Source organism: Parus major, chromosome 1 (genome assembly GCF_001522545.3).
Source record: "Parus major isolate Abel chromosome 1, Parus_major1.1, whole genome shotgun sequence".
Lineage (NCBI taxonomy): Eukaryota > Metazoa > Chordata > Aves > Passeriformes > Paridae > Parus > Parus major.
The window spans coordinates 59,284,532-59,297,576 of record NC_031768.1 but is presented as its reverse complement, the minus strand read 5'-3'; the positions used below and the strand labels follow the sequence as shown (position 1 = coordinate 59,297,576).

The 13,045-nt window shown below is 40.4% G+C and overlaps 1 protein-coding gene across 2 annotated transcripts in view; it reads left to right on the top strand.

Moving 5' to 3' along the window:
* The window catches only part of EPSTI1 (epithelial stromal interaction 1), a 55,089-nt gene that overhangs the window by 8,674 nt on the left and 33,370 nt on the right, over positions 1-13,045 (top strand). For both annotated transcript variants that reach the window (XM_015645931.2, XM_015645923.2), the window contains exons 2-5: positions 1,709-1,767; positions 3,726-3,809; positions 7,668-7,741; positions 8,373-8,456. In XM_015645931.2, coding sequence (XP_015501417.1) covers positions 1,709-1,767; positions 3,726-3,809; positions 7,668-7,741; positions 8,373-8,456 — 301 coding nt within the window. The remainder of the gene's footprint in view (positions 1-1,708; positions 1,768-3,725; positions 3,810-7,667; positions 7,742-8,372; positions 8,457-13,045) is intronic.

The window sequence follows — 13,045 nt, the reverse complement described above, 5'->3', positions numbered from 1 at the left end:
GAAGGGAGGGGAGTTTAAAAGGTACTTAATAATTTTTGTGTATGAACTTGAGAGAAATATGATCTTAATATCTGAAGCAAAAACAAAAGCTACTAAAAAAGTCTTGAAACAGATAAATTGTGCAGCAGCTTGTTAAGGGCACTTTGGGATAAATTGGAAATGCTACTACTCAATCAAACAGAGAAAAATCTGAAACAACATCTCTGATAGGGAATGTTATGCCATAAGTGAGATGTGTTGTCAAAGCTCCTTTTAAGTAATGTTTGCAGTTGTGTGGTGAATGCCAGCGGGGCATTGCTGCTCTCTTCACTCCTGCCTTTGAGGGTCTGGGATTCAGTGGAGACATGCAGAACAGTCTCACCATCTCGGGGGCACCAGAGTATGCTGGCAGAAAGGGAAAAGATCATATTAAATGGCACCATTAAAGCTCACGGCTCTATCTTTACTAGTTTAATCTCATAAATTAATCCACATCCTCCTAGAATAAGTCTTCAAAGAGAAAGAGGTAATTGGATATAAATACTCTCTTACCAAATGCTGAATTACACTGATATGGCAGCAGGCAGCTTTGGGCGCTTTGATCTTTTTGCATGATTTTCATTCCCCTTTTAAGCCTTAGTCTTGGGCCTTATTGTTCCATTACTTTTCCACTGCCAACTTCAATCTCTGCTAACTAGTTTGTCCTCTAGCCACTCCCTATGGCCCTTCCTGAAGAGGTTCAGCCTTCACCCCTAATTATTCTTTGCTAGCTGTTCTCCCTGTGCTTTCCCTGCAATGCAGCCAGATGAAATATTTGTGTCCACATGTGTGTATAAAGCCCAGCCAAGACTCTGATGTGTGGGGCCAACTGCTACTTAGTGCATTTCTGGTAAACCTGCACCCCCATGGCACAGCTTCTGCTGAGTGGGAGCCATGTAAACTCCTACTCACACAATACACCATGGAGATAAAACCCTTTGTCTTCTCCAAGTGGAACTGACATCTTTTCATCACTCTTTTGATCACCTCGAGTCTCTTAATACACTGTGAACCCTGTCTTGCCTCTTTGCTGTCACATTAGATCGATAGCTCCTTGAGACAGCAACTGCATTTTGAATTAACTCTGGCAAAACAGGCCCTTGTCCTGATTCAGTGAGTCACACAGAAAGATGAATATGCCCAAGGAATTCCCGGTGCCTGAAAATGAAACACTGACAAGGAAACTGAAGCTCAGGCTGAGAGTAAGTCCTCTGGGTCCATCACAAACAGTGTGACTTTGCACACTCCTTGGGCAGCTTCTGGGCAGACTGCTTAAGCCCACAAGGTGCTTGGTGCCCACAAGGTAAGGGGTGGGCCTGCCAGCACCAGTGCTCTTCCCAGTAGTCAGTGGTCTTCCACATGGAACATTTTGATTCAAGGAAGAGATTTGATTTGAAATGCATGAGATCTGAGGTCAGCAGTCTAGAGTAAGTCTTGAATAAGAACAGCAAAGGCTATGTTATAAGTTCCTGAAAATATTATCTTTGGTATCTGCTGCCAATTCTAAATATAACAAGTATTTCTAGAGTACTTACCAAAAATTCCTAAAGGGCTGAATCAGAATAAATACTAGTTTTCATATGAAGTTGTTCGCTACAAGAGGAGAAAACTGACTCTGCTGATGAAGGAACTCTTTCTAGTCCTGATTTTATGTAAACAGGAAAAATAAGAATGTATTCTTTCATTTTAGTGTTGGCCCATATGTCTTGGTAACTCCAAATGAAACGAGAAGAAAACAGTTGCAACAAAGTAAGTTCAGTTGTGTAATCTTGTAATACATTATTTCTACTTGAATAACTTCAGGGCTTTAGCATTTTATTGCTCTTGTGATTTTTATCCTCATTTTTACAACGGTTTTATATGTACAGCTATGACAGTAATGCCAGTGCTCTGAGCATTTTCCATGATCACGTAGCTTTTCTTAATATTGACTCATCACCTGGCTTCACTTCATGGAGAATAAATCTTGTTTGGAAGTGTTTTGGTAATTTCAGTGCAAGAGCTGTTCACGATGGCTTCTACAAGATTTTGCTGGAATTAGCTCTATCCAACTTTTACAGGGTAGAATTAATATTGGGTAACTTTGAACAGTCTCAGGGTTAGGAGGAGGAAGAACAAAAATATAAATAAATATTTAAGATACTCCCATGTGGAAGCAAAAACAACTGCAGACGCTGTTGGTCCTTGAACATGCATTTAAGGATTGCAGGTGAGTCTTTTACAGAATCTGGTAAAAGTCATTGTAGATGGAAAGTATTTGTGGATATATGTTCACTTTGCTTGGCTTTGAGTCTTGCTGGTGAAAGTAGCTAAGCAGGAACGAACACACTAAGCCTCTACCAGAAAGATCAGGCATATGTTGAAATCTTTTATTGGCAAAGTTGCAGCAAGGGTCAGTTGTGAAATAAATTCTATATTCAGAGGTGACTGACTGAACAGAGCAGTCCTACACACCTGTGCATTGATTTATGCAAGACATGAAAGCTGAAGGAATGTGAATCAACATTTCTCATGTGTTGAGTCCTCAAGGAAACAGTGCAATTAAATCCTTTCTTCTCAAACATTGTGAGTTTGCCTGAAATGCTTTACCAGCAGGCTGGTATGGGTCAGGTTTCCCTTTGGTTGCAAGAAAGAAAATGGACTTAAAATCTTTTTGAAGGAAGAACAGCAGCAGTTCATCTTAGACCTGACTGTAATGTTAACAGCAAAGGTGCTGCTGCTGTGATAAAGATCTGTTTTCACTTTGTGGCACCAGTGTGAAAGGTCTGAAGTATGTCAAGCATTTCTGTCTCAGACACTGGTGGAAACAGGACCTCACTGAATGCAGTCTCTACTTAAATGCTTGTTTTAAAGGTGAAATAAAAAGCTGTTCTCTGTCTTTTGGGTCTCTTTAGAAGCTTACCCAAATACTGGCTTTATCCTCTTAGAGGAGGGCTGGTGTTAGCCTCTGATAGCCATAGCCAGCCATTAGGATATACAGTTAGTAAGACTGAAATCAGCTCCCTAGAGCAACTCAAGTGCTAGTGTAAAACACAGCACCTCTTTCCATAGGCTTCATTTGCCTTGCTATTGAAAGTAATTGGTTTTTTTTCCTCTGCCAGTCAGCAAATAGAGAAGTGAAATCAGCCATCCTAGAGCATATGGCTGCACCCCAGCTCTATTGACTTCCACTGACTACCCTGGGAGCTTGCTGCCCATCTCACATGTGGGTGCCTATGTTGAAGTGTCTCAATTTGAAGCTGATTCATGCATTCTGCCTGTTTTTATTTAGGGAGCATGTGGTTGGGAGGGAAAATTACTTTTCATTTCCCTGCTGGGGAGCATTACACCACAAGGATTTCCCTCTATGCAGCAATAACATCTTCATCGTAACATCTTCTGCATTACCTGCAGGAGTAAATACTGTGGCACTTACCTGTAGGTTCCCAGAGGTTAAAAAGCAGTCTGTTATCACTCTCCTAGCTTGTTTCAGCTTTATTTTTGGGATTGAGTCCTGGGGTTGCTCACCATTACAGTCTCAAGTTAGGGAAAATGTTTGCCTTATTAGCTGATCATTGCAGTGACTGTGTAACCTCTTGTGGGGGTGTCTGCATCCCTTGAGATCAAGTTCCTGGATGGTCTTCAGGATTACATGCAATTAGTAGTAATGGCTGCTTTTTAGTATTCCTCTAACTTCTGTATATTTATTTCTTTTTATACCTGCCCAGTTGCTAAGAAAGAGCTTGATGACCTGGAGCAATGGAAGAAAGAACACAGGCCAGGGCCAATTATGTTGGTGCCACAGAGACTGGGTAAGACATGTAAATCAGCAATTGAGAAATGCAGAATTTAATTTTCCAAGACATGAGACATTTTTCACTTTTTCTTGCTTCTTATTATGGAGAGATTCGGTGTCAATAAAAGCTGACATGAGCCCATTGTATGTGCTCTGTACTTCTTGATGATCATGGCAAGGAAGATGTTTCTGAACAAAACAGCACAGATTGTCACTCACGAAATCTGTCAAGATCAGAGTAGAAAATCTGCACTAACATTTGGGGAAAACAGGTGGATTAACCCTCCTGCTGTTTACACTGTCTGTGGTTGATGTCTCGGAGGGGGGCACACACTTGTCATTAGTGTGCAGATGGACAGCATGTTGGAGAACCTCCAGTTACCCATAAAAAAACTCCTCTGTTTTACTATGTGTGTTTCTCTGGCTGCTGGCTCTTGAAGAGGCAAAAGTGATCCCTGCAGCTTCAGCATTTGCAGGCTAAATGTGCATGAAGCCCTGTATGACCAATTTTATAAAGATAAAAACAGACAAGTAAATGAAAAACAGGGTAAAAAGCTGCAAGAATTTAAGACACCCTGAACATAACTGATGTGTTTGCCAAGATAACCAAGAGGTTTTCTAGATGGGTGAGGGAAAGTGTAGAAGATATCTTGAATTGCAACCACACTAAAGTATTGAATTTAGTGACATTTCAGACTTAGTTTAAAAAAGTTTTAGAGAAGAAGAGCTGCCCTTCCTTACTGTGGCTGTTGTAGGAGAATTTGGGGTACACAGGGCAGGATGTGTTCTGCTTTGACCTGCAAATTAAGTTCTTTCTCTGCCAGGCTACACAAGTTTGTGGTGGTGTACAGTGCATAAAAATAGACAGCGGTGGAATTTGAACTGACTCCAACCCAGAGGTGATTTTTGGCTCAAGGTGATGCTGGTCCCACCTGTTCTGCTCTGCAGCTGAGTCACAGTTCTTTGCAGTGGTGGCAATGCCCTGTATTCCTGCCATCACGTGCAGTTGTATGGCCACAGTCTTTGTGAGTTCAGGTGGAACATCGGCCTCTTGCTTGTGAGTAGCTCCTGGAAGACATACTTCTGTCACAAGAAGACCACAGAGCTTTTTTGCTGAAGAAAGTGACATCTGAAAAAAAAAAAAGAGTGGTTTGTGTGTGCTGGCTGCATGACTGAGGGTGTCCCTTAAAGCTTCAGTGACTGAGTGATGGGAGTCTGAACTTCTCGCCCCACATCCATCTTGACAAAGAAGCAACTTAAGAGGGAAAAAAAAAAAAGTAAGAAAATATGATGTCATTAGTCACTCTCTAGCTGCCACTTAGACTCCTGAGACTGAGACACAGGCACCTGTGTTCCGTGCCTCTGAAAAGAACTGAGGTGCAAAGATTATTAGAACATATCATTCACACAGGGACAAATTTGGAGCTAAAACGGCATCTCTAATTTCACTGCTGTAGGTACTCATTAAAGGAAAAAAGTATCGTGTTATTTTCTCAGAGTCATTTTAAGGGATTACACATCTAATTCAAATCTCTAAATAAAGTTGAAGTTCCTTAAAGTTGAAGTTCCTTAAAGTTGAAGTTTTTTAAAGTTGAAGTTTTTTAACACTTGTGCTTTCCATAGGGAAATAAGTATTCTGGGTTTCAACTCTGTAATAAACTTTCAGGCATCATGGAGAGGTGAGAGCAATGAAGGATGTAAGTTCTGCTCTCCTCTGTGGAGAGGACAAGTGGAGCAACAAATCATGCCTGATAAATGCAACAGTCTCTTTTCTGGCAATATTTATATGATCACAACACCCTTTGGCTTCAGTGAAGTGTTTGACGTGTTATAGCCAAGCCAACTTGAATGAATTAAACCTGGCTGAAAGGCTATAGACAATTCCTAATAATGATTGGAAAAATATTTGTTCCAAGACAATGTCCACCAGTACCAGCAAAAACACTACAATGCATAAAAGAAATGTTGTCAATAAGAGGCTAAAAGTAGAGAAAGATTAGACATCCAAGAGGTTTCAAAACCTGTTTAGCAGTAGTTTTATTTTATGGACCTGGGGAAGAGACGCTCTACAATGCCAGCTGTGTGCTTATTACTGCTCTAAGCTTATTGCTTGTATACTGCATGGCCACCCTCTCTTGAGAACTTACCTTAGGGATTTATTTGTGTCCATAGAAATGTTGCCACACTTAGGGAATTGATCTCCCATTCACTGAATGTCACAAAAGCTCCTAAAGATTAGTTACCTTCCATTAGTAAAAGGAGAGAGCTACTTTTGGACAGAGTCATCCCTCCTGAAAAGCCTAGTATAGTTGTCTTACATTTCATAGAATGGTTTGGGTCTGAAGGAAACCTTAATATAATTTAATTTTAACCTCCCTGCCAGGGGTAGGGACACCTTCCACTAGACCAGGTTGCTCAAAACGTAATCAAACCTGGCCTTGAGCATTTCCAGAGATGGGACATCCACAGCTTCTCTGGGCAATCTGTGCCAGTATCTCAGCACCTCGTAGTGAAACATTTCTTTATTATATTCAATCTAAATGTCTCCTCTTTCAGTTTAAAGCCATTCCTCCTTGTCTTACTACTGTGTGCTCTTGCATAAATTTTCTCTCCAGCTCTCTTGTAGGCCCCTTCAGGTACTGAAAGGCTGCCAGGAGGTCTCCCCTGAAGCCTTCTCCTCTCCTGTGGGAACAATCCTGGCTCTCTCAGCCTGTCTTCACAGGAGAGGTGTTCCAGCCCTGTGATCATCTTTGGGGCCCTCCTATGGACTCAATCCAGCAGGTCCACGTCCTTCTTAGATTGAGGACTCCAGAGCTGGATGCAGCACTGCAGGTGGGGTCTCACCAGAGCAGAACAATAGGGCAGAAGACACTCCCTTGACTGGCTGCCCACGCTGCTTTTGGTACAGCCCAGGATATCAGGATACCTAAGGTAGCACAGATTGGTCCAGCTGCTTCTATAGAATTAGGAGTCACATAGAGGGGAATTTCTCATGAGAACAATAAACTGGGAAAATAGAGCCCCCATCCTCAGAATGGAGTGAAGGCTGCTGTTATTTTTTGCAACAACAGAAGGGAATAAGTTATTTCCTTTTCTATGGCAATAAAATACTTCGGAAAATAGAGCAGAATAATAGAATCGAAGTCACTCCCTCCATCCCTTAAGACCTAGTATCATTTTCTTTGTTTTTGGTGGTTTTTTTTGTTTCTGGGGGTTTTGTTTCTTTTTATTGAAGGCTGAACATTATGGCTAGAGCTTTAGATATTCACAAAAGAGAATCCATGGCTTTGGAAAAGGACACCTTCTACCACCTGGATATGAATGTGAGGTCTGTGGAAAAAGGCTTTTACTTCCATTTCAGAAAGGGGATTCTTCCTTCAGCCCCAAGACATTACTTAGAAAATATTAAAATGATAGCATCCCATTAGAGCTGGCAGAGTCTCAAATCCTAAGTTTGAAAAAAGAGAAACTTTTGAGCAATAGACTATCTGACTGTATGTGTGTGACAAACTGAGCAAAGGTGGGATAGCTGGATGCGAAAATGAAAACTTACCTGCAAAGCATGACTGATTTTCTGAAAATTGAATAGTTCCTCAGTAAACCAATCATATATTGTAGGAACATATTTGTTGGTAGAGTGGATGATACAATGGGTGCTCTGTAAATAAGAGGCAAGTGCTTTTGATGGATGAAAAAAATTATCAAAAAGGTCTCCTATCTGTTCTCTTTAATGTCAGGCAGCTACTGTAATTATGAAAAATTTCCTGTATATGCATACATCCAATCCGTTATATTGCTGTATTCTGAAATGACCGGCATTTGTACTTAAAATGTGCATACAAAGTGTCATTTATATTTTTTTGCTTTTTTTAAGGTGGAAACGAATCAGAGACTCAAGTAAGACAAAACCAGCAAATGATTCTCATGCAATCTAAATACCAGAAAAAGGTCAGTAAGAATAAATGTGTTTGTTTATTTTTAGAACTCAAAAGAAAATTTTTCCTATAGTGTTTTGTATGACTAAAAAATGAACTCACAGCTGCTTGACAGGAGAAAGTCACAAAACTTGAAAGAAGCAGCAGAAAATCAGCACCTAATGTTCTGCACCAAAGAAAATGAGAAATCTTTCCATAAATATGTAGCAATCTGTATCACAGATGATATCTCAAATAACAACCAGAACAGTTGTAAAGCGACTTAAATGCTGTGCTGTATCTTCCGGCATGCTGCTTACGCTTGGACTAATTGATCAATGTACCACCCTGTCCCGTGCTTATGTGGAAATGTTGTTCTTGCTACAAGAGGTATAAATGCTTGTAAGTTATCAATCAGCTGTGTGAGTCCTTGCATGGATGCCCATTTATCAGTCCTAGATTTCTCAGCCTTCTTAAAGCCAATATTGGAGTAGCTGTTGTGCAGCCTGCATTATTCAGTTTCTTATTCTAGGGGAAAAACATCCAGAAACTTTCCGCTAACACACTTTAGATTTGAAAGACGTACATTATAGCAATCAAGTTCCCTTATATGTTCCTGGTATATATAAATATGTAAAATAACTTCCCATGTTTATGTCACACAGCACAAGAGAGAAGAGTATATAAAAGCAAAGAAGGCAGCTGAAGAAGCTGAAATCTTGAAAAAGAAAGCAATTCAGAGAGAAAAGGTAAATCTGGTTACTGCAGATTTGAAGACATATAACAGTTCACGTCTTGATGACTGATTTTGCGGAACTATATGGAGCTGGCTAAATAAATTAAACAGTAGCCCTGGGTGGTATTGAGGAATTAGGAAAAGTAGTCCTCCTCTTCCTCCTCCTCCTCTTTGTAGCTGACTGAAGAATGCCTGCCTGGAGTTTTCGGGGGCTTGAGTGTTCCTTTGGCTCATCAGAAACTCCAGACTTTCAGTTGTATCTATCTGGCAGAGTTAGCAGAAGGGGAGAACACAAAGGTCAGGAGTGACATTGTGTGCAGGTTATATGGTTCACTTTGGCATGAGCTCCCTCTCTAAGATTGGATTGTAGCAGTTGGCACAAAGACCTTACAGAAATCCATAACTGCCTGTGCACATGGGAATACTAGAAAATCTAGCCTGTCAGGTTGGAAAAGATATCCAGATCATGGAAAGGTCAGTGTAGTCTACCTGCTTTGTACTAAGAGCACCCTGAAATTCAACTGCCCCTCCAGCCCTTCTACAGCCTGCGAACACAAGTGTCTTGCTAATAGGTCAGATCACTCTTCCTTCTAATATTCTCCATATGATTGACACTAATGATAGCTCAGTTTCAAAATTTATTTTTTTATTTTGAATTTGTTTGCTTTCCCTAGTTATTCTCACAAAGCATCTTCTTGTCCTTTGTGCTGCACAGCCTTTGTAAAAGTTCATTTGTGTCTCCTTGGTGGCAACCAAGTAATACTTGCTTGAGAATGCAGTGTGGAATTTAAATGAAAAATTAAAGGGGAGGGAGCGTAATACTGATGTGCTCATTAACAAGGAGAGAAAAGGAGATTTCAGGTTTGCAAATTTTGTCTCCGCAACAGTAAAAATTACTTTCTGTGCAGAGGCTGAATGTTGAGAGTTAATTAAAAAGTCATCGATACTGATTGGCATACAAAGGCATGCATAAGCAAAAACAACTGTAATTGCCTCTAGGTAAGGGTTAGTCCGTTCCTGGTCTCTCAGTAGTTAGTATTATACCTCGGGCATGAGCCCATACACAACACCTCACAGGGGCAATAAATATTATTACCTGAAAATGTCATTAGCTTAACGTTACCATCTCATGTATAGCTCAAGATGCAGTGATGGTTAGCAGTGGAAGAGAGCACATTAATTATTTAATATATGTTGTTTGCCCATGGCCATTGGACAAGAAAAATGTTACAAGACTGCTATAATTTCTAGTTATACCTGGAAAATATATTGATGTATCAGGTTTGTTTTCATGCTCTTTAATTTCCTTACCTTCACTCCCACAGATTATAAAATCTTTATAGATGTTGTAGATAGTAAAACTGTAAGTATCCATTATTTTCTGAAGGAGGATGCAACATCACAGCAAGCATCTTTGCCAAACAGACTGTCTAATTTGACTAAATAAACATATACCCACAAAACAATTGAACAAAACAGAGGTGCGTGAAAGGGAACTCTTAGTTTGAATTTGTTTATTCAGATTGTCTTCCACAATAATGATAGAGCTGATAGAAATTTCTTCGTGGAAGATGATTAGGTATTAAAAATTCAACCTTGTGTTTAAGAAGAGCATGCTAAGAAGCCACCAGAAGGTGTCAATTTGGCTATCTCACCCTGTCTACAGATGAAAGGCTCCTAAGACCTGAGAATGACACTGATCCTATTGGTGCTGTACAACCAGCGCTGGGCTCTGTTTACCAAAGGAAAGGAGCTTTTTATTTGAAGTGATAGATTTGTATTCAACTGCACCTGTAGGGCATTGGCTGAGAGCATGTCTTTCTGCAAGTTCACAGGCCGTCTTTCCTTGCTGGCCAGCCCTTCTTTTGCTTAAGGTTATTATTCATTCAATAAAAACCAAATTGTGTGACAGTCTGAGAGGAGATAATAGCTAGCCAGCTTTATCAGCAGGAGCCCTGGAACTTTCACAGCTGGAAGGCTTCTTTGCCAATAGACTGAATGGTGAAGCCCTACAGACTAATGTGTGATGACTAGAACGGGTGCTGACACTCAGCTCAGTTCTTCCTTGATTGTAAGGATAATGTACTGTAAGCCAGTGCTGCTTGTGAACTTAGGATCTGTCGATGTTACTGTTTTAATGCTGGTTTTGCAGAGAAAAGCAGCATCCCCTTTCCCATTATCTTTGTGAACAAGTGAAAACTGTGTCTGCCAAAGCATTACCCAAATACAGAAGGTCTGCTTTACTATCTTTACGAGTCCACCTGCCTGTCTTAGTTAACCATAGGGTTATTAGCTGCTGGAAGACCAGCTTGGCCTCTACCTTGTCTCTCTCCAGCTTCCAGAGAGAGGAAAGATTCTTCATTCTATGCTCCACAGGGCCACCTTGTGCAAACAAATACTCAGGTCTCCCGCGCACTTCCTGACAGGCAGTTTGTCCTGGATTGTTGGGGTTTGTTCATGGGGTAAGCGTGGGCTGCCTGAGGTTGGGTATTCAAAGCTAATGATCGGAGTGCTGAGTGAAATAATTTGGAAAAGGCTTTGTAACATGAGCAGGGAATTCCCTTTTTCTGTATTTTTCCCTGATTCTGAGATGCGTGTCTAATCCACAGAAAGTGTTGGAGTACATGAGAGGTAGGTTTTTTTTATTATTTGCTCATTAGTAGTAGATATCTGGAGTTGGTATCTTTTGTGCAGCCCTTCACATCACAGTGTTTGACCAGATTGGATCATAATTTCCTTTGTGTCTATTGGGTGAAAGGACTGTCAAAGTTCCCCAAAAAATAAGCAAGCAGCTTATACTGGCCTTCTTATTTCTTAAACTTTTATCACTTGTGTTGTATGTAAAATTGGATGACTCCAGTGCAACAGATATTTCTGTTTCCTGTCACTGAATTTCTATTGCTGTTACCCTGCCTTTAGTCTTCCCTTGTATAGTTTAAGTCTTGACTAAGTATTAGGAGATTCAAACAATATGAAGTGAAAAAGCTCAGAGCAATTCCACTGCATGCAATGTTTTTTTTCTCTTACATTATGTAGTAAACAGTATCCTGCCATCTTCAGAAACTGTCTTATTTAGGATAAGCTGTAATTTAGTTTTATTTTTATCAAATTATGTGCTCTTTAATTTGACTGTGTTAATCAGCATGAGCGGCCTTTTTTCAGGAATTTGTTAAAACCAAGCACTTTTCAGACCTTCTGCTAACATTTTTCAACATGTTTACCTTCAATATCACAGCTGTTCCACACTTGGCTTTTTGAACATGGTGCCAAATGTGGAGTGCTTTGGCAATGTCTATTGATACATTGTCATTAGAGAATGCCCCCGTCCTGTTGCCTGTCACTTGTGTGCATCCTTAAGCAGGTGTCCTAGAGTAAACTTCCAGAGTGAAAAATAGCCATGCCAGCCACAAGTGAGTAATTTTAATATGCTGGAGTTTTCTTCAGGTACCATTTTGGTGGTAGAGCAGCTGCAGGATATTCCTTTATTTTTTCATCTAGTGGGAGACAGGGTTGCTACTGAAGGTTTGTATTTATCAAAGTTAATATCACCATTCTCTAGATATCACTAGCTAGGAGCTAGACCACAACAAGCCCCACGAGCTTTAGACTTTTTTGGAACTTTTTGAATTTCTTTTTTTAAACTTTCATGAGCCTTGCAAGATGATGGTGGATCCCACATCCAATACTTTTTCAGAGGTGAAGGCATTAGCTTGCAGTATTTGGCAGTATTGGGGAAAATCCTGGGAGCTATGGCTGGTACCTCGAGTGTACCAGCATCACCTTTGCCAATAACACAAGTCATAAGATTTCTTTTCTGCCACTTTCCTTTCTTTTCCTTTAAGCTGTGAAACTGCATAAATGAGTGGGAGTTTTTTTGCCTAAAACATTAACTGTGTCTAGGTTAAGAGCAAACAATGTATCCCCTGAACACTAAAATCACCCATACTGTGTAGTGATGCTCCTTACTACAGTTTGGTTAAATTTTTGAATTGCGTCAGTATGTGATACATTCTGTCACTGTCTCTGCCTGTCAAATGAGTGAACAACAGGAGATCTTTTTCAGAGATTCGCCTTCCTCCTTTGTTTATTTCTCACTGCCTTTTTCCAAATAACAGCATCAAAGTCTTTCGCCTTCCAGCAGTTTATATCATCACACAACATAGTGGCTCTTTTCCTATCTGCAGACATCTGAAAGGATTTTTTTTTCTTAATCCAATGCATGCAAAGGAGGAATTTGCACTTGTTTTGCAAATCTCTTTCAGACAGTCATTCTTTATCCAATTAAAAAATACGCATCCTGAAATTGCTAAAGGCAAAGAAATTGAGTAATTGCCAGTAGAATTGTAATTTTTCTGGAAGGTTTTTCATTGCAGGACAGGAAGAAGATTATGGAAATGGGAGTTTCAGCTCTATTCTTAACACCCCTTACCCCCTTACAAGTTTCTCCCTCCCTGCTCTCCCTCTCCTTGCAAAGTACCTCTGGTCAGGCAGTGTTCTCTCCCTGATTTGGGGCTCTAGCCACAGGGGCCATTTTCACCTACATTTCCCTCCTCATGTCTGCAAGGTATTGTCTGAAATTTCCAGGGAACTTTGTTCAGAGCA